Source organism: Spea bombifrons, chromosome 9 (genome assembly GCF_027358695.1).
Source record: "Spea bombifrons isolate aSpeBom1 chromosome 9, aSpeBom1.2.pri, whole genome shotgun sequence".
Taxonomy (NCBI): Eukaryota; Metazoa; Chordata; class Amphibia; order Anura; family Pelobatidae; genus Spea; species Spea bombifrons.
The window spans coordinates 32,574,366-32,600,700 of NC_071095.1; the positions used below are offsets into that span (position 1 = coordinate 32,574,366).

General features: G+C 39.0%; 2 protein-coding genes across 3 annotated transcripts in view; one reads left to right on the top strand and one right to left on the bottom strand.

Moving 5' to 3' along the window:
• The window catches only part of PAPLN (papilin, proteoglycan like sulfated glycoprotein), a 54,970-nt gene extending 49,727 nt beyond the window's left edge, over window positions 1-5,243 (top strand). For both annotated transcript variants that reach the window (XM_053474849.1, XM_053474850.1), the window contains 2 exons: window positions 1,866-2,041; window positions 4,179-5,243. In XM_053474849.1, coding sequence (XP_053330824.1) covers window positions 1,866-2,041; window positions 4,179-4,354 — 352 coding nt within the window. In that variant the 3' untranslated portion in view covers window positions 4,355-5,243. The remainder of the gene's footprint in view (window positions 1-1,865; window positions 2,042-4,178) is intronic.
• A 7,597-nt stretch (window positions 5,244-12,840) lies between these two features.
• The window catches only part of ZFYVE26 (zinc finger FYVE-type containing 26), a 90,169-nt gene continuing 76,674 nt past the window's right edge, over window positions 12,841-26,335 (bottom strand). Inside the window, exons 30-39 of the mRNA XM_053474880.1 lie at window positions 26,111-26,258; window positions 23,707-23,916; window positions 22,855-23,073; window positions 20,758-20,955; window positions 20,222-20,421; window positions 18,769-18,910; window positions 17,159-17,218; window positions 16,142-16,324; window positions 14,728-14,772; window positions 12,841-13,791 (exon numbers count right to left, since the gene is read on the bottom strand). Coding sequence (XP_053330855.1) covers window positions 13,582-13,791; window positions 14,728-14,772; window positions 16,142-16,324; window positions 17,159-17,218; window positions 18,769-18,910; window positions 20,222-20,421; window positions 20,758-20,955; window positions 22,855-23,073; window positions 23,707-23,916; window positions 26,111-26,258 — 1,615 coding nt within the window. The 3' untranslated portion in view covers window positions 12,841-13,581. The remainder of the gene's footprint in view (window positions 13,792-14,727; window positions 14,773-16,141; window positions 16,325-17,158; window positions 17,219-18,768; window positions 18,911-20,221; window positions 20,422-20,757; window positions 20,956-22,854; window positions 23,074-23,706; window positions 23,917-26,110; window positions 26,259-26,335) is intronic.

Genomic DNA, 26,335 nt, shown 5'->3' on the forward strand with positions numbered 1-26,335 from the left:
TAGTACATTTTAGGACAAAGGCTCTCTTAACATTTTTCAGTGTTGCTGTTAAGCTGTGATTTTCTTCTTTATCATTTTGTGCCCCCACACACATTATAAATAGTTTTTTTTAGGACAAGCAGGGCTTTCTTTAGATACCATTATCTTTATCATATCATCTAATTTACTATTAAAAAATGATAGGATATGGCGATTTTTTTGTTTAAAAAAATACTCACTTTTTTGAAAAAAAAATTATTCATCTTCAAAAACTAAAAAAAAATGCCTAGATTCTACTATTTGTCCTGAGTTTAGAAATACCCAATCTTTATGCAGGGTTTTTTTTGCTTTTTTTCTGCATGTTATGGGGCAATGAGTACCAGTAGCATTTTGTCATTTAAAAACCATGTTTTCTCCAAATCTGGTAATTCTGCCCCATGTGATATTTCAGCTATCTTTGAAGCTGGCCAATGCAATTTACCCCCTCAAACCAAATATTTTTGAAAACTAGACACCCCAGGGTATTTCAAATGCTGGTATTTTAACTCTTTCCATGCACTAATTCTACCACCAGCCTTTGTCAAACTTTATGGTAGTAAAAATGTTTTGTATTTGTTTCACACACACGTCGTACTTCAGGTATGAATTTACCTCTCCTGGTATATGTCCCTGCCAAACACCCCAATATGTGTTCAGCAACGTCTCCTGAGCACAGTTATACCCCCCGGTTAGGTTATTTGGGAGGTAAAATGCCACCTTTGTGAGGTGTGTAGAAAAGTAAGAAGAACTAAAGAGTAGAAAGTTCATCAGAAAGGGTGAGGAGATCAAAAAAAGAAAGAGTAGAGATAGAAATAAGATCTAGAGGAAGAAAAATAATGAGAAAGAGATCAAAAGGAGATATAAAGGGAAAGGAAAGGGAGATAGAGGAGGATAAAGAGAAAGGGAGTGATAATGAGAAATAGAAGCTGGGTGCTGGACAAGTCCTATATGTGCAGTCTGAGTGCCAGGGCTGGCCTTTGGGTGTGAAACCTGTGAGCTATGCCTGCAAATTAGGGTTTTCATGCATTATTTATTTAATAAATCCCTACAAATACAAATGCTGTGTCTCATTGTATTTATTTGATCTATACCTAAAGTACATGGGAAGGAAAAAAAGACCTGTGGCACAGTGAAAGAGGGGACAAAAGAATCTGGGAGAATGACGGGGCGACACGCAAGTGGCTCGCATAGGGTGCTTGAACACCTAAGGCAAGCCCTGGATATCACCTACTTCAGCTGGCAACTATTCATGACATGCGTCCGCTGCAGAGCTGCAGCGTGATTTTCGTGGCTTTTTCACGAATTATCTGAAGTCATTGACCATGTGCACTTTGCCTGCGCGGGAAAGTTAGTCAGGGGTAGACAGTGAGCCTGAGTAGAGCTCTATATTAATGAAGCACAACATGCATTTTTTTAGATTGATATTCTTAGTTAACCAAAAAATAAATAGACATCTCTTCAATCAGATCATATAATATTTAAATCAATGTCTTTGCTTCAAAGAGATAGGTAGAAATTACCTACTAATTTTACTTTAGTTAAAAATAACTAAAGTAAAAAGTAAACTAATGAAAAAGTAGAAAGACTTGGTTGTATATTTCGCAAAGATTGTTGTAAACAAAGAAATCGGAACTTTCTTAATCTGTAAATGTTTTGCAAATTTATATATAAAAATGTATATACTGTATGTGTGTATGTATCTGTAAATATACATACATATGAATACACATACATACAAATGCACATACATATACTCATAAGCGTGTGTATATGCATACATATGCAAACATAAAAATAACATTTTTGCGCCTCCCTATGATTGCTATCTCTTACTCTTCTCTGTTTAGGAATGGCCTCCCCATCCGATCAGATGGCCATCATACTACCGTTTCAAGAGATGGCAGCTTGATCATTAGAAATACCAGGTCTACTGACGAGGGCTCTTACACGTGCAGCGCATACAGCGGCACACACTCTGTCAGTGCCAGTGCAGACATCAAAGTGAACAGGAGCAGACCCGCAGGTATGTTGCTGCAACATGATATTTACAACAGTCCATGAATTCATACTGATTGTATGACAATCAAACAAGTATTAGGGAGTCTCTCAACGGTTGCATTGCAGTTGTTAAATGTTACCTTGCATTAATGCGATGCTCCATACTGGTCCCTGCAACACATACAGTATCTCACAAAAGTGAGTACACTCCTCACATTTTTGTAAATATTTTATTATATCTTTCCATGTGACAACACTGAAGAAATGACACTCTGCTACAATGTAAAGTAGTGAGTGTACAGCCTGTATAACAGTGTAAATTTAACTCAACACACAGCCATTAATGTCTAAACCTTGGCAACAAAAGTGAGTACGACCCAATTGGACCCAATTAGCCGTTTTCCCTCCCTGGTGTCATGTGACTCGTTGCCTACAGTGAAGGATGGTGGTGGGAGTGTCATGGTCTGGGCCTGCATGAGTGCTGCCGGCACTGGGGAGCTCCAGTTCATCACCAACATGTACTGTGACATACTGAAGCAGAGCATGATCCCCTCCCTTTGGAGACTGGGCCGCAGGGCAGTATTCCAACATGATAACAACCCCAAACACACCTCCAAGATGACTACTGCCTTGCTAAAGAAGCTGAGGGTAAAAGTGATGGACTGGCCAAGCATGTCTCCAGACCTTAACTCTATTGAGCCTCTGTGGGGCATCCTCAAACGGAAGGTGGGGGGAGCGCAATGTCGTCATGGAGGAGTGGAAAAGGACTCCAGTGGCAACCAGTAAAGCTCTGGTGAACTCCATGCCCAAGAGGGTTAAGGCAGTGCTGGAAAATAATGGTGGCCACATAAAATATTGACACTTTTGGCCCAATTTGGACATTTCCACTTAGGGGTGTACTTACTTTTGTTGCCAAGGTTTAGACATTAATGGCTGTGTGTTGAGTTATTTGGATGGGAAAACCAAATATACAGGCTGTACACTCACTACTTTACATTGTAGCAGAGTGTAATTTCTCCAGTATTGTCACATGAAAAGATATAATAAAATATTTACAAATAAGTGTGTACTCACTTTTGTGACATACTGTAGCTGTCTAAGACACACATGTAGTTTTAACTGAAGTTGTATGATATACCGTGTTTGCTCGATTATAAGATGACCCTCCAGCATGTTAATATTAATTTAGGAAAAAAAAAGATTAAAAGCCTGAATATAAGACTAACCTATAGGAAAAAATGTTTTACTGGTACATATTAATTCACATGTAAACTATTTTTCATATATAATAAAAACTATGATTGAGAAAAATTATTGTTTTGTTTTTATTTCCTTTTATTTGCCATCCTGCCCCCTCAGTTATGCACATCTGCCCCCAGGTTTGCTGTTCTGCCCCCCCCGATATGCCTTATACCCCCTTATATGCCATTCTGCCCCCCAGAAATGCCTTATACCCCCTATATGCCTTATACCTCCCTGATATGCCTTTTAACCCCCCTATATGCCACTCTGCCTACAGAAATGCCTTTTAACCCCCTATATGCCACTCTGCCTACAGAAATGCCTTTTAACCCCCTATATGCCACTCTGCCTACAGAAATGCCTTTTAACCCCCTATATGCCACTCTGCCTATAGAAATGTATTTTAACCCCCTATATGCCACTCTGCCCCCGACTTACCAATGCTTCCCCAGACATGTTCCTCGTACTTTAGACTCCCTGGTGTCTAGTGGGGGCAGCCGGTGGAAGTCTGCGCGCTGTGTGTAGACAGCCTCTGCTGCCCGTTAGTTCCGCCAGGGCTTCTATGTCACGCCGGTGATTCGTCATAGAAGCCCCGGTGGAAGTGTCAGCAGCAGCAGAGGTTGACTGCATGCATCGTGCAGACAATCCCTGGCTGTCAGGGAGAAGGATCCAGGTTCCCTGCAGCGCTGCAGGGGATCTGTATCTCAGTCTTGTAGTCAGACCTATATTTGAGGTCCGATTATAAGACAACCACGAATATAAGACGAGGGGTATTTTTCTTATAATCGAGCAAGTACGGTGTATTACAAAATGCTTTTTAATTATTAAAGATTACAAACACACCACATTGCTTTATCTCCATCACTAATCTGGTCCTTCTCACTAGCGACTGAAGACAATTTGTCTCTTTTATCTCACAGCACCTGCAGTGAAAGTCACAGAAGGTGACACTGACTGCATTGACCACCCAGACCTGGCCAACTGTGACCTTATTGTCTATGCCCAGATGTGTTCCAACGAGTACTACAGCAGCTTCTGTTGTGCTAGCTGCTCTAGGCACCGAGGAGAACAGAGCCAGACACTGCGCCTGGGTTGAGAGACTGTTCAATGTTTAAATGATTTGTAGCTTTAACGTTTTTAGGCAACACTATTAATCAGAGCTTGCAGTTTAAAGGTACTGTTCCACTTCAGCAAATCATTGATTGCATTCTATGTTGTGTTAAGCAAATAAACCTTAAATGACACATTTTATTCTTTCATCTGAAGGTTTAATGATCTTAAGGAGATTTTCGTTTTTATGGCAATAACCGTTGAGTGCCTGCTTTTGTTGTACATCAAGTGTTCTTGGCAAAAAATATTAATGAGGTAAACATTTATATGACTAAAGCATTATTTCTGGGAAGGATTTGGACAGTTAATACAACAGTGCTAGGAATGATACATTGGGGATAAATGTGGAACAGCACCTTTAAATGCAGAAGGGGCAGTCTTGTTTGTTCTATTCATGTAAAACTGTAATTTTTGTACGAATTTGTAACATTCTCTAACTCCGCTACCCCAAAATGTTTCATGTGTGGTCTTTTGGATACGTGAATCTGCAATATCAGGATACTACTTTAAAAGTGTTTAGTTTTTTTTGTCCTATTTCTCAACCTGATAGGTTGTTTAGTGCAGATGCGATTTATCTCCCAGAGAAATCGGTTGGCTACTTTTTTGATACCCAGGCCCCTAATTCTTCAAACATGCTTGTCAAAAGCCCCCTGATTTTGAAATTCCATATCAATAGTTCATAATATTCATGTGCAATGGGATACAGTGCCTTCTGTTTCATGTTTAGAATGTTAAACATCCAACCCACTGGTGTTTCTTAGAATATTTTAATGGTTGAATAGATGTAATTATGAGTACATGACATTTGTTTGGCAATTGTTTTGGTTTTTTTTTTCCTCTTATTAAATGAAACTCCCCAATATTTTTACCTGCAATCAGACCACTACTTGATTTTCTGATGTAGTTATATTATAACTGCCCGCGGCCTTAGCGTCCCTTCCAATGTGGTCTGTTACTACTGATTCCTAAGGGACAGAAAACACTTGATGTACTATTTTCAAAACAACTTTACAGAGGTATTTTAAATCTGCAACAACAAAATAGGTTAGAAGGTGAGAAATTAGTTTATACCTTATTTAAAAACTGAAATGATTGGTTTTATAATTACCTACAATACACTTAACTTTGATTGATACACAAGTCTCCAGTAGAGTTGAATGTTTCACCGCCATGATATCGCCATTCGCTGCCAAGAGCCAATTCATTTCTGCTTCAAGAAGGACTGAACTGACCCTTCATAATAATATCATGGAGTTAATGTTCGCTCCTTTAAAAAAAAAAAAAAGGTAAAAAAAAATAAAAAGAATCAATTTTTGTGAAAACATCTGTGTATGTTTCTCAGAGCTGTTTTACAGTACCCACACTGGTCAAATTTGACCATAATCTTTTGACAGTATTTAAATAACACCATGATACCTGATGTATTATTCTAGTTCGGTATCAATATATGTAAGACTATTTTAGAAACAGACCCTCAGGGTATTTGATTAAGTAAATTACAAGTAATAACATTCTCATTTTCTGTTACTATTAGATCGCTAGATGTCATTACTGATTGTTGGTTAACAGATGTCACACGGAAGCCATAGGTGTAATGGAATATTAAATATTTTTCTTTTTATGAGAAAAATAATACTATTAATTCATACAAAAGCAATCCTCTGTTCAGTGGGAATCCAATGAGAGTGAAGGCTACTGTTTTAAAATTATGGATTTTACTTTTTGGTATATTTAGAATAACTTTGCACACCACTGCATGCTTCGGTGAAGTAGAAGAATCCTTTGATTTTGTAACCCAGAATCACACAGGTTATAACTGAATTTATACAGTTTTTATAGATTATATGTGCGTTTGGGCTTTTGTAATTAAGGAGCGTGTTCAGGGTTTCAGGAGTTCAGAAGTCCAGTTTTAAGACTGAATCCATAGAAATCAGTTGCACTTTAGTGTTGGCGGTACATACTTATTAAGAGTGGTGTCAATACATTTATACATAATGTGGCACCTGGGAAAAGGGTTTGGCATAGAATACTATAGCGTATGATATTAAAGAGGCTGTAATGAATATAATAGTGTACCCCATAACCAGTGAAGCACTTTTTCACTCTGTCAATTGCCTTTTCTTTACTCATCTGACAAAAGCCCCTTTACTTTGGCACAGCCTGATGTGTGTGGTGCCACTAACAAAACTCAGACATATGATATAAATGTCTTTTCCTAGCACTTATCTAGTGCTCTAAAATATATGTTCCCAATCAGTATATGTATGTATATATATATATATATATATATATATATATATATATATATATATATATATATACACAAAAAACACCATGCCATAATCGAGATGAAAGTTATAAAAGAAGGATCTCGGGTGGACACAAGGATACATCTAGATGCAGTAAGCCCTTGTGCACTGGGGCAGGTTAAAAAAAATTAAATTGTACATTTGTGAAGCTACCGAAAATGTTGTAAATGTTTATTTTTACCAGTTTAATAAAATTAAAACTACTACTCCTTCATCTTTTCAATGGTGGAGATCTCATATCATTACCAAGGTTGGGCACTTTTACCATATGGGTTGCTCACACACACTTCAAGACTCCTTACAGATGCCCCCCTCGGAAATCTAACATTTTCTTCAAATCAGACACTTTCTGTCCCGGCAGCAACACCTACTTACATTGACACAGATGACCCTATTTAAACACCTTTGCACGGTCCGCCATGAACTGAAGGGTACGATTTTTGAACCATACTATCATCTCATTATACACTCTCTTCCACATACGCCATCACACTAACACACCTGGGAAAATTACTTGGGAGACAAACTATCTCCGGAACAGTAGACAGAAATACATACCAATGCTTTTAAGCTGACTGCAAACACACTGATTAAAGAAGGCGGATATGAGGTTATAGGCAGGTGGTATCTGCATCTCTTTGGCAAAGACCTACTCTGGGTCGCGAGATGGGTGCACATTGGGTGCAGCGCTAGGGGGACCTATTTACATATGTGGTGGACGGGCCCCCATTATCACAGCGGTGTGGAAGTGGGTTTTCCAGCTTTTAAGTGAAATTCTTGAACTCCTTTAACCTCAGACCCCTCGACTGCATTGCACAATAGAAATTATACAAAACCTACAGTCTCCTTAAACGTATTCATCAAATCTGCGCAGCCCCCTGCAAATGCACGGCAAGAAATTGGAAGACTTCTGCTCCCACATGAAGGTGTGGACCCCCTGAATCACCTCCAGATACACAGATCAAGCCTCTGAGCCAGCTGGCCTGTTGTGAGGTAACTTGCTGACTGTTTGCGTGTAAACCGCAGACTAATGCGTGACCTGTTTTTTGGGGGATTTTCCGAGGTGGGTTCTGGCAGGCAAGGGGGGGTAAGAGATGACAGGAAACATAACATATTGCAAAGATTGACAACATTTGTACTCTTAGCTATGCAAAGAGTCTCTAGACAACACTCAACGCCATTCCTGTCTGTTACATGCTACTTCATATGAATGTTCAACCATTCAGTTTTATTTGAATTCACTGCTGTTACAATGTAGTGCTACATGTTAAGCAGCTCGGCTGTATTGTCGATTGATAACTGTTACATTTGACTCTGACTTACATTGACATCATCCTGCTCCTGTTCCCATTTACCCCTGCTAAGCCAAGAGAGGCTAGAGGCAGTGACTTGGAGGGGGGAAGGGATTAGGAAGATGAACTAGGATATATTTACGAAGATGAATAGGAAGAAATAAAGATTTTTCGTGTTGTGCTTGTTTGTCTTTGTGTACGCTTACTCACCACCATGTTAGTTTATTTGGTATTCGGTTTGCACAACGAAAACGCAACACTTACATTCAATTTCATGTTCTCTGTAATGCACGAGTCTAGTTTCTAGTCCCCCCCCCCTTTGCAGCTATAAGAGTCCACTCTACTGGAAAGGTTTTCCACAAGATTTTGGTGTGTTTATATATGAATTGTTGCCCATTCATCCACTAGAGCATTTGTGAGATCAGGCAATTTCCTTTCCAGTTCAATTTAGGGTTTTCATGCATTATTTATTTGATGTATACCTTCAGTGCTGAGTTTGCATGTGATTTGTGTGTTATTTAGTTGCTCTATCCCACAACGCTGGGTTTCCATGTGTTATTTAATTCATCATTGCAAATACAAGTTTTTCATGCCCTCTTATGTTGATCTATACCTTCAATGTTGTGTCTCATTGTGTTTATTTGATCTATACCTGAATTACATGGGAATAAACAGACTTCAGCTGGAAACACACACACACACACACATATATATAGCCCCACACTAATAAATAGTGAAATATTTAAACGGTATCAATAATTTTTACCAGCCATATATAGAGGAAGTAAATGGGTTTAAGTAACAAATGAATGAAAAACCACCAACAATAAGGTAAAGCAGCTAGTCTTGATAGCAATAGATTCTCCACAAGATAAGGAAAACCTATAAAAAGCATAAAGAAAACTCAAGCAGACAGCGCTATAGTAAATATAAAAGTTATCGTTTTCATAAATGCAAATACAAAAAAATAATACAGTATATAAATATATAAAATGATATACAGACAATATACCAAGTATCAAAAAACGTAAATCAATAAACGCAAATGTAAATATATATTCAAATAATGGATCCCAGAAATATTCTACCTGCCCCACCAGTGGTTAATAGAGTAACAGGAGAAAATAAATAAAAACAATATAACAATAAGAATAAAAGTAATGCTCACCACTGAGTAAGCTGTGTCTGGACTGACATATATATATATATATATATATATCTTCCAATCTCCATGTTATAAAACTGCATTTTGAGTGATTATTTTATGTCTGTCTAAAATCTGGTCTTGATATTTATATTTGTTGAATTTTTAAACCTGTTTTTAACCGTGTATTAGGCCGTGTATAAGTTTGACAATATGCTATTTCCTGCTTTAAAATGTTATATTTTGAATCTTTTCTGTGCTTTGATGATTTCTAACTAGAACTTGTGTTCAAGAACATATAAAAAATGTATTATGTGACTTCCTTTCACAAACAAATGTCTAAAAGGATTGACATTTCTATATGTTCAAACAATCGTTCACGTCCTAATCTAAACACAATGTGTTGACTTTTATACCTCGTACGTGTCATAGGAAAAATGGTGCTCGAGCGTCTGAAAATTCTGTCCAAATAGTGTCTAAAAGTGCTTTCTAAGCCATGGTTTTTGAAGAAATGTGAAATTATTATGTCTAATAATCCAAGTGGTTAACCGGCGTCTAAAATATGTGTTTTTACTGTCAGCAAACACGCAGATGCATTTCCCAAGGTTAAAACAGACCACAGAGGGGGGTGGAGCGATGACGTAACACGCTAGTGTGTCACGCTCGTGGCGATGGAGTCTAGGGTGCGAAAGGCCCTGTAAAACTGGCGGTGTACCGGGAATGAAGCCGTACCCGGGAGTGAAGCCGTACCCGGGAGTGAAGCCGTATCTGAAGCCGCAGCCGTAACTGCAGCAGCAACTGCAGCAGCAACTGCCGCCGCAACCGAATCCGTAGCCGCGTCTGCGGTCATACCCGCGGCTGCAGCTGTACTCACCCGTAGCCGCAAAGAGTAAGACCTGTGGCGAGGGTCCGGGGGAGACTGTGAGGTGGATCCGAGGAGAGACCGGGGTTCGGATCGGACGAGTGGAGGAGCAGCTGCATGGTGACTGTGTTGGAGCCGGATGTCTGAGCTGGCTGATGCGGTGGAGGTAACGAATTTTTTGGCTGGGAACTGAATTAAATCAAATTGCATTGAATTGAACCGATCTGAATTGAATCGAACTGAACTGAATTGAACTGAATCGAATTGAGCTGGATCGAATTCCGAATCGAATTGATTTGACCTGTTTTGAACATCTTTTGAAAGAAACTAGAACAAAACAGTATTAAAACAGAACCAAATTGATATTCCCATTACATTTCAGATAAGTGGACTCCTCTTTTTATATTTTTCTTTTGGATCCTTATTGATTTTGTTGAATTACTGGATAGAATTACTGGACAAAATTTTATATTTTGGTGATTTTTCAGATCAGGAAACTTAAACAACTTTTTTGAGAAAAATACCTAACAAGATATACTTACACTTAATAATTAGCACCATTATTATATATGAAAAAATTTCATCCTGAATAGCTTATTGATTGAATATTGCCACCTTCCCACATTAACTAGTTACTACAAAATTGTAATATCCAATCCAATCCAATATGGCGGCAAAAACCCCACAGAAAAATCCTCTAGAAGAGACAAAAGAGACGATAAAAAAGATAAACCAGAGAAAAGGAGAGATTGGAATTAGAGCAGACTTTAAATAGATCAAGCTCTGGAGAGGAAGATCAGCACAAAACAAAGACTTCCATAGGTAATATTACCCCTTTAATTCAGGAATAACTTAAAACAGCTTTGGATTCTCAATTTGAAAGAATTAAACAAGAAATACAAATACAGTTTCAGGACCTGAGAGCTGATCTGCTATCAGTGGCTTCAAGAGTTAAGACAAATGAAGAAAAAATAGAACATTTAACGATACAAGATCTAACACTGCAAGATAATATTAAACAAAATAAGTCCAATATAGAAGCACTGGAACTAAAGCTGGCAGATCTTGAAGATCGAGCGCGCCGTATGAATCTGAGAATAAGAGGAGTACCTGATTCTCTCACAAATGACGATTTAGATCGTTTCCTCAAGGATCTTTTTTTGAAAATGGGGGTTACCCAAGAAGGTTCTACCCCTATTTGGGAACGATATGATAGAGCTTTAAAGGCTGCAAATTTACCATCAGATCCATCTCGTGATGTCTTGATCCGTTACACAAATGTCCAAATACGAGATAAAATCCTAAAAATATCTAGGGATGGGCTACTATCTGAGCCCTACCAGAAAATTAAAATATTACCAAATTTATATTCCTCAGCGCTGTACATTACATAGTTCATAAGGTTCAAAAAAGACCTAAGTCTCTGGATAAGTAAAAATGAAATAGTTCCTACTGTAAATTAAGTGCCAGGAAACAGATACCCAAACACACACACACCAGGACAGGCTCTGCCACACCGACACCCAAACACACACAGGACAGGCTCTGCCACACGGATACCCGAACACACACACCAGAACAGGTTCTTCAACACCGACATCAAACACACGCACCAGGACAGGCTCTGCCACACTGACACCCAAATACACACCAGGACATGCTCTGCCACACAGACACCCAAACACACACACCAGGACAGTATCTGTCACACCAACACCCATACACACACACACCAAGACAGGCTCTGTCACACCAACACACACTGTTTCGACAAACAGGGCCTTTTGAGCTTGAAACGTTGCTTTTTTGGTTTGCTTTCTCTGAATAAAGTAACCTAAGGATTGGAGTGCTGGAGTTCTTTTCTGTGTTTGTACACTCCCCAGGACAGGCTCTGCCACTCCGACACCCAGACACACATACCAGGACAGGCTCTGCCACTCCGACACCCAGACACACACACATCAGGACAGGCTCTGCCACTCCGACACCCAGACACACACACACACACACATCAGGACAGGCTCTGCCACACCGACACCCAGACACACACACGTCAGGACAGGCTCTGCCACACCGACACCCAGATACACACAACAGGACAGGCTCTGTCACACCAACACCCATACACACACACACACACCAGAACAGACTCTGCTACACTGACACACACACACACCAAGACAGGCTCTGCCACATTGACACCCAAACACACACACACAACTGGACAGGCTCTGCCACACTGACACCCGCATGCGGAGGGTTTCCACGGACGGTTTTACTTTGGTATTGATTTATGTGATGGTCGCTGCCCACAATACAGCCTGCCTGTGGCATCTTTGCCACCAAAACAGCCTGCCTGTGGCATCTTTATCCCGCCTTACACATCCATGCTATCACACACACATATTCGTTCACAAATATTTATTCACTAATTCACAGATAATCGTTCATTCATTCAGGTATTCATTCATTGATACTCATTAATTCCCTCATTCAGATACTCATTTAGAAACATTCATTCACTCCTTCACAGATACTCAATAATTCACTCACTCAATCTCACATACTCCTTCATACAGCCTCCCTCACCCTCTTACCTGAACTGATGATGTACGCGCCGCTCGCAGACTTCCGCGAACAACCTGTTCTACTGCACAGGGGAAGCAGACGCGCAGCAGGGTCATGTGACTTACATGACGTACGTAAACGTTGTGCCAGGCACATCATTAGTCATTAACTGACTGTTTTTGCGTTATGGCATGTTACTGGTCGTTAAGGGGTTAAAAATCATACTTAAATATCAAATCCAATTCTGTAGTTAACAATTCTGACTTTACCATTTAAAAAATTAACAAGCAACACACCTTGTGGCAGAAATAATTTTTCATTAGCTTGTATTTATTCACTACCATAGCCTCTACTTGAGGGCATTTTAGAAATAATCTCTAGTTGCTGGAAAACACTTTGTACAAAAGGTGATCACAAAGCAGAGAAAAACAACACAAGTTGTTGCTGCCGCAACATCATCAATGGGAGATATCTATAATCATAATGCTAAATTCCCAGGACAAATGATACATTAACAAACATTTACAAAATTGCGTAAAAGCCTATTTTCTTTGGAGATGTTGTGTGTCATTGTGAATACAAAACCATTGTTAAACTGCAATATATAAAATTCTAGACAGATTGTTATTAAATTTGTAATGACCATTTTGTGTGTGTATAAACAGAGCTTATAACATATAAAAATACAAGTAGAATGGGAACTAAAAAAGAAAGACGAAAACTAGTAAATTAACAAGGATTTTAAGGATGTTTTTTTTTATCGAGTATAGTCCAAATTCTTTGAGGTAGAAGTTTGTTTTGCAGAACTGTTCAGCAGTACAAAGGATTTGAAAATCTATGAACTGGACCATATTTTCAGCAATTGTTTTCTAAGCAAGAAGGCAAAGGAAAATCTTTGTCTTTGACCATGTCTGCCTATACACAGGAACAGAAATTAGCCATATTATGTTTTTATACATATGTAGAGGAGGTCATTCCGGTTTACCGTTTTGATATTACACAGGTGAAGTGGTAGGGTGATCAAATGAAGTATGTCATTTATTTTCTGGTGCTTTGCTTGTGTACTTCCTTTTGAAGTTGAGGATGCTCTGCAAGCCACTTGGAGCAGATACCCTGGACAACTGGATCTTTGAAATCAGAAGCAGCCTGCCACACCATCTGTACTAGCTGGATGGCTCTCCCGGGTTCTTGTTTTACAGCGGTCAGATAGGCAGAACGAAGCATGTGGCAGGCTAGGAAAGCCTTAATCTGGGACAGAAAAAAAACCCATTTAATTCATACACAAAGTTTAACGAACACCACAATATTATTCTTATTATCTACAACTATTCTAAAGCCCTTTTCATTCAATGGGTTCCTTAACACAACCCCATTTAAAGTAAAATTTACACATTTCTCTATTTTCACAAAATGCATAACTCTGCATCTGGCAACATTAAATCTCATCTACCACTTGAAGTTTGATCCAGTTGGAGAATGTTCCAATGTTTTTATGTTTTTTTGCATGTTATGGGGCAATAAGTACCAGTAGCGTTTTTCTATTTCAAAGCCATTTTTTCCCCAAATCTGGTCATTCTGCCCCATATGCTATTTCAGGTATCTTTGAAGCCGGCCAATTCAATTTACCCCATCAAATCATAGGCACCCTATGGGCATTTATAATGCCAATATTTTAACTCTTTCCATGCAGTAATTTTTGTGAAGATAGAGCATGAATTGTAGGACCTGCTCGTAAAAAACAAATTTTATATATATATATATATATATATATATATATGCACTTTTTTTTTGGTGACAGTGCCTGCATATGCACACTCTCATGCATGAAAAAATTGTGAGTGCATTTCTACCGGCAAACTTGCATTTTACTTGAAGATATTGCACTATTTTAGTTTGTTTTTTAGACTTTTTACGAAGAATATTAAAGAATTTATCGTACTCCATACTGATGGGTCAGAATCACCTCTGTTACTTGTGAGTGCAACACATCACCTTTCATTAATATTGAACATACAATCTACACTATATTGTATTATTTTTTCTTCCCTCTATGTGTACCTGCACCCCATACATTTTTGGTTCGTTTATGTTAATAGATTAGTCTGTAGAGTGCAGTCTGCAGGTGCAATTATTTTAAAAAACGACATAACTTTTCCTTTAAGTACCAGCTGTTTAAAAATGTACCTTATTTTCATCACTTCTCATTCCTTGAATCAGCTTTTCCCGTTCCTATAATACAAGCAAAACAAGTCACTAACTTTTTATAAAAACAATAAAACATTAAGATTTTAGAGAAGCGCTACTTTACACAGGATTGAGTTTTATGCCTGTGAAATTTTGCTTTTTATTTTATGTACAACAGATTGGGTCTGTTAATATCTCCAAATTCAGGTGTTTTAATCAGCCTCATTACTACAGGTGTATAAAATCAAGCCATGAAGTCTGCATTTACAAACATTTGTGAAAAATGGGTCGTTCTGAAGAGCTCAGTAAATTTAAGCGTGGAATTTTAATAGGATGCCACCTTTACAATAAGCCAGTTCCTGAAATTTCACCCCTACTAGATATTCCACGTAGTCACAGAGCGGGGGTCACCAAGTGCTGAGGCGCACGATGCAAAAAAGTCACCAATGCTCTGCTGATTCCATAGCTGAAGGGTCCCAAACTTCTGCTGGCATTACCATCAGCACAAAAACGGTGCAGCAGGAGTTTCATTCAATGGGTTTTCATGGCCGAACAGTCACATGGAAGCCTCACATCACCAGTGACAAGTGACGCTTCTCTGTTTGGCGGAGAATAGCCAGGGGAATGTTACGTGCCTGACTGCATTGTAACAACAGTAAAGTTTGGTGGAAGAGGGATAATGGCATGGTGCTGTTTTTCAGTGTAAGGCCCCTTACTTGCAGTGAAGGGAATTCTTAACGCTTTAAAGCAAGGTTCATAAAGACCTGGCTGGATACGCTTGGTGTGGAAGGACTTGACTGACCCATACAGAGCCCTGACCTCAAATCAAACATTTCTACAGAGACACTCCAATATCTTGTGGAAAGCCTTCCCAGAAAAGTGGAAGCTGTTATAGCTGCAAAGGGGGGACCAACTACATATAAGTATCTTTAAAATGCGATGATATAAAAATCCCTATTGGTTTAATGGTCAGGTGTCCCAATACTTTTACCCACATAGTGTATTTATAGTGCACCATCAGGCTCTGTAGCACTATTAAAACAGGGAGATTAAAAAATTAACAAGAACATTAATATTGACAGTATATAAGTTTGAGAATATCATTAACACATTAAGACATACAACGGAAGAATGAAGGGGAATGAAACTGAATGTAAAAAACTGCTTAGGCAAGGATGATTTTATCGTAGGGAATGCAATGTGAAAAAGTCAGGGGCATTGAGATCTCAAAGAGAATTCGGGCAGTTGTTATTAGGAGGACAGATCTATAATCATCTGAACAAGTCGGGTTTTAGAGAGATTTTAAATTTAGAGTAAGTAGAGGACAGTCTGACAGAATGAGGTAGGGAAGTGTTAGATATAAATTCATCTGTGTATATAGATTGTATTATACATATACACACAAAATTCTTACATCTGAGGGCATGTCCACCATTCCTTCTATGCACTGCAGCAAAATCTGATCACAGTCATTCTCTGTAGCAACACCAGATTCGCTCACACATTTAACAAGCTGCAGGATCTCGGAATAATGCTCTCTCTGTACCAGCTGATTACATACTTTGCTGTAAACCTTTGCAGCATCCAGTTGGAAATCCTAAATAATTGAAAATGCAAATGTACAAAAGAAAAGGCATACGGCTGTTAAGGAGTAAGCAGATAAAACACATATAGCAAAAGGCAAAATGTTACATCCAATAGTTACAGAATCTCAAGGACTAAGGGAGGAAGAATGGATACTGAAGATAAGAGTATGTGGGTGTATATTGAAAATATTAAAAAAATATATCTGTAACTCAGGCCTGGACACAAGGAGAGGACTAAAGGCCAGCCTCCTCCCTACAGACTACGGGCCCTGGCCTTGGAAGGGGTTCTGTTTTGGGGGACGTGGCTAGAGAGGGTACTAAAGACTCTGAGGACTGTGGATCTAGCCATGTCTGCAGGTCTATAGGTAAATTTGAGGTATCCTTGTTTTGAAAAGATGGTTTATTCAGATTATTTGCACCTGGTTCAAATAAATAAAATTTGTTTTATTTTACAGGTCTCCTGGCATCAGCTATTGGTATTTACTGTCATTAGGTTACTGAGATAATCTCTGGTGCGAGAGATCAATCAGTTTCTCCTGGAGTTTGTAAACCTTGTCCTGAGAGACCTTTGTTTATTTGTTGATGTAATTTTCTCCTGGGACTGTTTGTGCCCTATTTATCGGGGGGGGGGTATAAATACCTGTGCATGTCCCCTAATGAAGTTGGTAATTCCTGTTTGACCCTCAAGCATTCAGCCTCGACTAATGTTCTTGGGGGTATCTATATCAACTTCAGTGGCCGATATGCTGGTATCGACCAGGAGCCAGCGAGAGGCTCAGATGGAACCAAGCTCATGATTTGTACAACGACCCGGTAAGTTTACAAGAATACAAATAGTTATTTACCTGAATTACTCTAAATGCTATTCCAAAGCCTTCTTCAACATTTTTACCTGCTACAATGACCTAAAAAAAAAAACATTTAAAAATACATTAAAATGCTATTTGGTATGGCAGGAGCAAACAAATTTGAAACCTTTTTTTCTTAAGTCTTTCAATGGTAAGGCGTGTGATTTGTGTGATACAAATGTCTTCTTCAACGGCCAGCGAGTTGTGAGACAAATATTTGTGTGCACACAAATGGATTGCTTTTTCTCTCTAACTGAATAGGGTACTGTAGGTTTTTTTTTGCATTTGCTAGTTGAGTGCAATATCGTAAACCCATCCGTAGGTTACGTTTTTGGCTGCTTTGACCTAAGGTTTTGTTTTGTAGTTCCTACCTGCAGAGAATATCTCATTTACTACGACTGCAGGCTGTGTGAGTGTAAGTGGGCCCCCGCATACACTGCTTATTCTGCAGTTATACCTGCTGTGCAGTGTAGGCAAATATATAAATGATACGGCAGCAAGGAAGCAATAAGTGGGGGACTATAGCATCAGGGGCTGAGGGGTACCTACTGATTCCAATAATAGGCATTGTCTTCATCTGTTGTTAAATACGCTTGTGTGCATTTCAGTATCAATACTCAACAATAGACAATATAATGTCTTAATGTAACAGGATATTACTAATGCATCTTCTCGTATGAGTATGCGATGTTAAGTTAGGAACTATCTTTGCAAAAAAAGCTTCTCAAACTAACTCAATCATTCTAGGACAATTGCACTTAATTAAGTTAAGGAGCTATACAAAACACACATACCACTTCTACCAGTGATTGAATGCAGCCCTGCAATATACTTCCTTAGTATGATATAAGTCCTTTTACATACACAGATATAATAGGGAACCCTTTTTTTGGCACAGGACACCTACAAGTCCTGTTTAAAAGCGAAATTCAGGACAGAGTGCACCTAGCTTTTATAGGATATTCATTTTGTCTAACAAAGAAAAGCCCAGGTGTCAATTACAACTGTTGAATGATCGATTTACCGCTCTGAAAAATACCCCATGTCTTATATTTGACCTCAAATAGAGGTCTGAGTATAACACCAAGATCAAGGATCAGGGGACCTGGATCCTCCTCTCCGCAGTTCCGCCGGGGCTGATACGACAGAGCACCGCCGTGACATGACCTTTCGGTACTCAGTCATAGAAGCCCCGGCGGAAGTGCAGCAGCAGAGGTTGTCTATGCGTATTGCGCAGACGTTGAGCGTCTGCCCCCACTAGATACCAGGGCGGGTAGAGTGGCATATAGAGGGGGTATAAGGCATATCTGAGTGGCAGAGAGGCATATAGAGGGGGTATAAGGCATATCTGAGGGGTAGAGTGGCAAGCCTGGGGGCAGATGTGCAGGTTGGTAAATAAAAGGAAATAAAAGCAAGAAATGCATTTTTCTCAATCAGTTTTTATTAAATGTTTGTCCGATTAATAAAAAAAATAATTGGCCAAGTAATCATTAGTTGCAGCCCTAGTGTCAATTTAAACCTTTAATTTAGGGAAAAGGCTTATGATAAAAATAAACTTATCATCTTGTAATATACAGTGAAATAGGAAGATTATAAAAAAAACTTACCATACAGGCTACATCTATCATCATAGAGCTGCGACCAAAAAGTGTTGGAGGTGGCTTGTTAGAAACTTGGGTAGTTGCCAAACTCTGGCATCTCTGCAGAAATTTTGTGATCTCCATCTGTAGCTCTACTGTGTTGATGTGTCTATATTAAAACAAATATAGTGTTTATCTGTATGTAGATTAAAAAAAAGGAGTTGTGACGTCTCAACCTTTAAAGTCTCTTTAAAGGCATCCGTGTAAGCAGAGTCTAAGTAGTTTCAGCATTTATCTGTACACCGGCTGGGGCTTCCTGCACTCTCCCCATGGAAACTGCAGGAAAAAATGTCCAAGCTTCCTTTCCAGCATTCAAAGTCAATACAATAGCATCACACAAGTGTATATATATATATATTATATATATATATATATTATCCTGGCCAAATTGAATTTATTTTGGAAGGGTTACCTTATACTTGGAGGTCCTGGTTATATATACCTTGAGAAGTCTACACTATTCTCTCCTTTGTGAGTGCAACCATTATTGGGGAGGGGTAGCTTCAAGTGGATTGTATTGCACTATTTCTCTGGTTTTCTGTTTTATTTTGAATATATCTTCACAAGAATTGCTATACCTGGGATACACTGTTGTATTCAGGTTCTGTGTTTTGTTTTTTTATTAGATTTCACCGAGCGCACTTTATCACTGTTTTGGATTTTGTAATATATATAAGTAGGGGTACCTTCTTCATAGCTTCATGATTTCTGTGAACACACTAGACTAGAAAGACAGACCACGAGGAAATGATGTGGTTTGGCTTCTTTTCTGTAACTGAATGTCTATACACAGGAGTTGAATAAAATATGCAGGAATGCATGCAGGAAATGGTATTACTAATCTTTGTTATGTTTGCTTAATTTGATCGTAATACTTAATTGTTTCCATTTAGAATTCCTTGCTTACCACAGCCCAGTTGATATATTTAATTTATATTTAGGATACATGTTCCACAGTTCCTCTGAATCTGTTCTTTGGAAGGACACAAGGACTTTCATAACAACCTTTATTGTAAGCAGTATGCTTATTGAAAAAATAAATGCACTTTTTGTTTATTCTGAATGTCTTGAAATTTGAGTAGTTATATACCTGCAAAGTGGGAAATCGTATTCTATTTTGTAAGTTAAAGCAGAAAGCTTTATGCCTGTAAATGAAGATCCATTTAATACATCCTAATGGGGGGGAAACAGTGCCCTGGATTAAGCTACAACACGCCTTCTGCATGATCTAGCACACTAAGAACACTGAAAAAACAAAGGAGTGATTCCTCATTTCTATGTACACAGAACCATACTGTCTGCAGATGTTAAACAAGCCAAGTTATTTTATTACATTTAAACAGTCTTAATCAACCATAAATGTGAATGGGTATAACATTTCTGAACTTAAGCTGAGTTCCCTCCCCCCTAAGTACAGTACCTGGAAATATCGGATGGGGACATTTTTTTCCTAAAAGTGTCGAAAGATTTTTTCCTGCCGCTTCGTGACAGTTCTTGTAGGTAAATTTTGAGATGATCCTTTGACTTAATAAGCCATTTTTGATTATTACCAAGGTCTCCATAGTTTTTAGCTTTGTGAGAGAAAAACCGTATGCAGGTCATGGCAGCACGCACATGGTCCTGAAAGAGTATTTAAGATAGATGGTAAAATGGATGACTACAGAAAATACATGACTGAATAACTTGGCTTCGCATATACAAGTAAACAATGGTACAATATACAGACTGGTACCATGAGGTGCTTCTGCACAAAAAAAAATAAAGGGAGGATCGGGGAAACAGATAAGTTCCAACCCCTTGTAAACGTATAGATTGTATCCCCACCACCACCACCACCAACCTGGCTAGCCTAGTGCATAGATTAAATGTGTCACTCATATCACAACATATATCATGTCTACAGGTGGACATCACATTATTATATAAGTAAAACATATCTCAGATTTTTAATGGTACCTTCATAAACTGCTGAATTTCATAAAGTATATTATAAAAGTTCTTCTGCTGGAGGTATTTACACACATCGATGAGGTAGGAGCTCCAACTGTGTAGACTGGGATCTATTGATTCCAACATGTTTTCCAGTGTATGTAACTTGCCACTTTCATAGCTTGGTACAAAAATCCCTTCAATGAAAATATCACCAGGACACTCCTATGCAAGAAATATTGATTATAGAAAATTATCTCTTACAGTTTAACAGGACAGTCATGTAATTTCCAAAAGGGTAAACTTGGGTGAAGTGGAGGGGGGGGGGGTAGAAGCATTTCAATACATCACCAGAAATCAAATCTTGTTTGTTTCACTTTCTGTACTCAAAAGTAACCATGTTTCAATGAAAATTACAGTTTTGTTCCTTTCCCAAATGACAGATTCATGACTTAAAATAGAAAAAGGCTCCAGGCACTCAAGGGTTCCATCAGGCAGATTTATTGAAGGAGAAAGACAACAACGTTTCGACCTCACGATGAGGTCTTTATCAAGATTCATGACTTAAGACCTTGTCGGAGTCAATTAGGTCATCATGAGTACTGGGAGTGTGACTATAGCTGCTGTTTGGTTCAGTAATGTCCAAATTATTAGTTATAAGGGTTTAATTTCTGTTACATTTAAATACAGTGCCCTCCACAAATATTGGCACCCTTGGTAAATATGAGCACAGAAGGCAGTGAAAATGTGTCTATTGTGTAACCTTTTGCTCTTTTCTTCAAAACATTCACAAATATATTCTGCTCTCATAGATATTAAATAATTGCAAACAACAAAGGTTCATCCAAAATTAATATATTGTTAAAAACATTGTTGTGCCACAATTATTGGCATCTCTTTAGTCAATCATTTGTACTACCTCCCTTTGCCAAGATAACAGATCTGCGTCTTCTTCTGTAATGCACGACAAGGTTGGAAAATACATTGCAAGGGATCAGAGACCATTCTTCCAAGCAGAATCTCTCCAGATCCTTTAACTTTCAAGGTTGGCGCTGGTGGAAGGCCATTGATTTTGTGGTCAGTAAACCAGTTTTGTCTTGATGAATGTTTTGGGTCACTTTCCTACTGGAAGATCCAAAAACAGCCAATTTTAAGCTTTTTGGCAAAGGCAGTCAGGTGTTCATTTAATAGCTGTTCATATTTGATAGGGTCCATGATGCCATGTATTCTAACAAAATGTCCAGGTTGCCTGGCAGAAAAACAGCCCCAAACCCAAAATTAACCTCTCGTGTAGATTGCCAAAAAGCTCAATTTTCATTTCATCTAACCATAGAACCCAACCCCATTTGAATTTGTTTTTGGATGAAAGTAGAGACTTTTTTCTAGAATCCCTTCCAAGCAATTTGTTATGACATAGGTGAAGTTGAATAAAGTTTGAGACTTTCCGCCCTAAAGACGCAAATAACTTCTGCAATTCTCTAGCTGTGATCCTTGTAGATTTTTTGGCTACTCAAACCATTCTCTTCACAGTGCGTTGAAACAATAGACACATGTCCCCTTCCAGGTTGATTTGTAACATTTACAGTCGACTGGATTATTGCCCCGATGGTGGAAATGGGCACTTTCAATGCTCTTGCTATGTTCCTACAGCAGCTCCCCATTTTGTGAAGCTCAACAACCTTTTATATGCCTATATTCCTTGGTCTTACCCATTGTGATAAATGACAAGGGTATTTGGCCTATATGTTACCTAAAATTTATACTCCTGTGAAACAAAAAGTCATGGTTAAACAATTTCCTGTTCCTAGTCACCCGATGTACTAAAAATGTAAAATAACATTGGGAGTATACTTCAAATGTATTTTTCTAATATGAATTCGTAGGCATGCCAATAACTGTGGCACACATATATTTAACCATTTTTATTTTTGTGGATAAACCTGTGTTGTGTTTTTAATTGATTGATATCCATGACAGCAGAATATATTAGTCTGAAGAAAAGATCAGACAGTTAAACAATAAAGACACTTTTTTACAGCCTTCTTTGCTCCAATTTACCAGGTGCCAATATTTGTGGAGGATACTTAGAATATTTTGAAGATGTGTTCTTGATGTCTTAATTACCTTATTTAATAAATGCAGCAAAGCTTCACGCATGAGCTCATGGCGTATGTAGAACTGTATGATCTCAAGGTGTGTGCCATAGGTATGTAAGTAGTGCAAGCACTCCTGATAATAGGTATTATTTTGAACCTTTCCTTCCGGCATCATTTCATACCATATGCAACGAGCTTTCAGGGTGACTTCAAGTTCTTTCAGTGTAGCAAAATAATCATCATCTTTCTAAACACACACAAAAAATAGAATATCATTAACAAGCAAAAGAAACATTCAGAATAATTAGCGTGATGAACTTTGAAAAGTGTCCCCACTGCACAACCCTACGGAATATGATAGTAGTAACTGGAAGAGAATTGTGACACAAAAGGGTAAGGCATATCTGTGTAAGGGTTAATTGTTAAAGAAGACATTAATAGAAAGGTAGGTTGTTTCTATTGTGCAGAACAAAAAAACTCTTACACATAAATTGAGATTCCTCAGGGTGATAACCTCAACATGGAGCAAGAAGGATCTATAAACTCTGCTCCCCTTCTGCCCCATTCTTCTTGTATTACAGATTCTAATACATGCATTTTGATTTAGCTAATGAACCACGTGTGATTTCATCCACTGAGCGAAAGTGCCAACTCTGTATCCTGAAAAGCATGTTATACCCTGCCTGCCCAAGCAGGCATGGGCAGTCAAGGGTTAAACAATAATGGCACTGCATAAACAAACCAAATAAAAAAGGCATTTTTTTGTAATGGGTAATGAAGAAACATGACCATTTTAAAAAACAAAACTGGTTCAACACTGGGGTAAAATGTTAGATTTGTGGAATCCTGGTACCTTAGGGAAAACAACAAGAATGCTTACCACCAGAAGAATTGGTTTAGCTACAGACTCCAAATACTGAACTACATCTTCCAACAGCTTTGATCCCGTACTCTTTTGATTTGGATCCAAAGGTGGTTTCATACACCTGCTGAATTTTTCCCTCGCACCAGCCAAATTATCGGATTTCAGGCAAGCCATGCCCCATGCATGCCAAACTCCAGCAGGATCAAGTCCTGTTTTGGTAGACACCTAGACAGGAAGAGGGAAGTAACTGAACGAAAATGAATCTACAGCCTCATTTTCAGCTTCACGTGTATATCTGTTTTATGAGCTTTTTCTACTAACAAGTATATTATATACAAATCATGCTGAATTGCTTTCGATCAAAATCTGGGCAAATTCCATATTATAAAGATAACTCAGAGTTGGAACTGGGGACCTAATATGATTTGGGATGTTGTCCCTTGAGTCCTGTGTGTGTTACTAAATTTTAGAGTAATTAGCAAAGACTAAGGCATCTCAATTTGTAAAGCTTAGAGAATAAAAGAGAGAGACAGTGATAGAAACATTTAAATTTTACTGAGGTTTAGTTTTACTGAGAGGGTGGTAGATAAGTGGAACAGACTCCCAATAGAAGTGGTAGAGGTTAATACTCTGGGAGAATTTATACATGGATGGGATAGGCAAATGGCTATACTGAATCCAAGACAAAACCAAGGAGTATTTATATATATATACCGTATTGGCTCGGATATAGGCCGCCCCCGTATATAGGCCGCACCCTAAAAGTTTGGTGCTTTTTTAAAGAAAAAGTTTTTTTCTTTAAAAAAAGCACCAAATAAAACATGCTGCCACTCTGTCCCCCCCCCCCGATATGCTGCCACTGTCCTCCCTCCCCGAGATATGCTGCCACTGTCCTCCCTCCCCGAGATATGCTACCACTGTCCTCCCTCCCCGAGATATGCTACCACTGTCCCCCCCCCCGAGATATGCTACCACTGTCCTCCGCCCCCCCCCGAGATATGCTGCCACTGTCCTCCGCCCCCCCACCCTGACTTACCGGAGCAGACTCCCGAGTGTCTTGCGGGGCCGGCGGGGGACAGCTACGCAATACAACTTCCGGTGCCGGCACTGGATGTGCCGGCACCGGAAGTTGTATACGCGTATTGCATAGATGTCCCCCGCCGGCCCCGCAAGACACCCGGGAGTCTGCTCCGGTAAGTCCGGGGGGGGGCAGAGGTAAGACAACCTCCCGTGCCGGCACCCCCCCCCCCCGTGGGAAGTACTGGCAGGGGAGGCTGTCTGAGCGTATCGGGGAGTAGGATGCAGGTCCCCTGCACCGCTGCGGGGGATCTGTATCCTAACCCCGCTGCCTGCCCAGCGCCCGGGACAGCGCCCGGGCGTCGAGCGATAGACCCCGAATATAGGCATATACACATATACCCTTTGATCTTTTCTTCAAAAAAATACTCTGCTCTCATGGATATAAAAACAATTGCAAACACAACACAGGTTTATCCCCCCAAAATAAATTAAAAATGTGTGGCACCCCCCCCATGAATTCATATAAGAAAGATATATTTGTATATATTCCCACTGATATTTTACATTTTTAGTACACTTGGATGACTAGGAACAGGATATTGACCAACTATGACTTCCTGCTTCACGTGGGTTTAAATTTTAGGTAACCCTTAGTTGTTCATCACAATGGGTAAGACCAAGGAATATAGCTGTCACGTGCGACAAAATGTTGTTGAGCTTCACAAAATGGAAAGTGGGTATAAGAAAATAACAAAACCACTGGAAATGCCCATTTCCGCCATCTGGGCAGTAATTAGGACGTTTCAGTCAACTGCAAATGTTATGAATCAACCTGAAAGAGGACGTGTGTCTATATTGCCTCAACCCATGAACAGGGTGGTTGGAGTGGCCAAAAATCTCCAATGATCACTGCTGGAGGATTGCAGACGTTGGCGTACTAGCGTCGACCTCAAAATTTGAAGGCTCTGCAGAGATTCTGTATGGAGGAATGGTCTCAGATCCCTTGCCATACATTCTCCAGTTTCATTACGGGCATTACAGGAGAAGACACAGTATTGACTAAAAGGGTGCCAATAATTGTGCCACACATGCATTTAACAATTTTTGTTTTTGAGGAGGGGGGATTAACCTGTGTTGTGTTTGCAATAGGAGCATAAGAGTATTTTGTGTATTTTGAAACGATCAAAAGGTTACACAATAAAGACAGTTTTTCACAGCTTTCTTTGCTCATATTTACCAAGGGTGCCAATATTGGTGGAGGGCACTGTATATAAAAAAAATTTTTCACACTTATGCCCATGTCAGAACATGTATGGATTGTAGGGACACTGCAATTGATTCAACATTCAAGTTAACTTTCAGCCATGCAGGTCAATGTATTTGTATTTGTAACACATACCTCAATTGCTAAATTGTAGTACTCCGCTTCTAAGAGACGATTCCTTAATCTAATTACAGCTGCTGGTCGTATTATCTCATCTAGAGAGGGTATGTCTTGGTATGAAGCAGCAACTAAAATCTTCAGCAAATCAACTTTGCTGCTGTAGCTGTCAAAAAGGAAAAAAAATGTTTCATCAGATGTCACAAAAAAAATTAAACTTGTCTCAAATCTTACATTTTACTC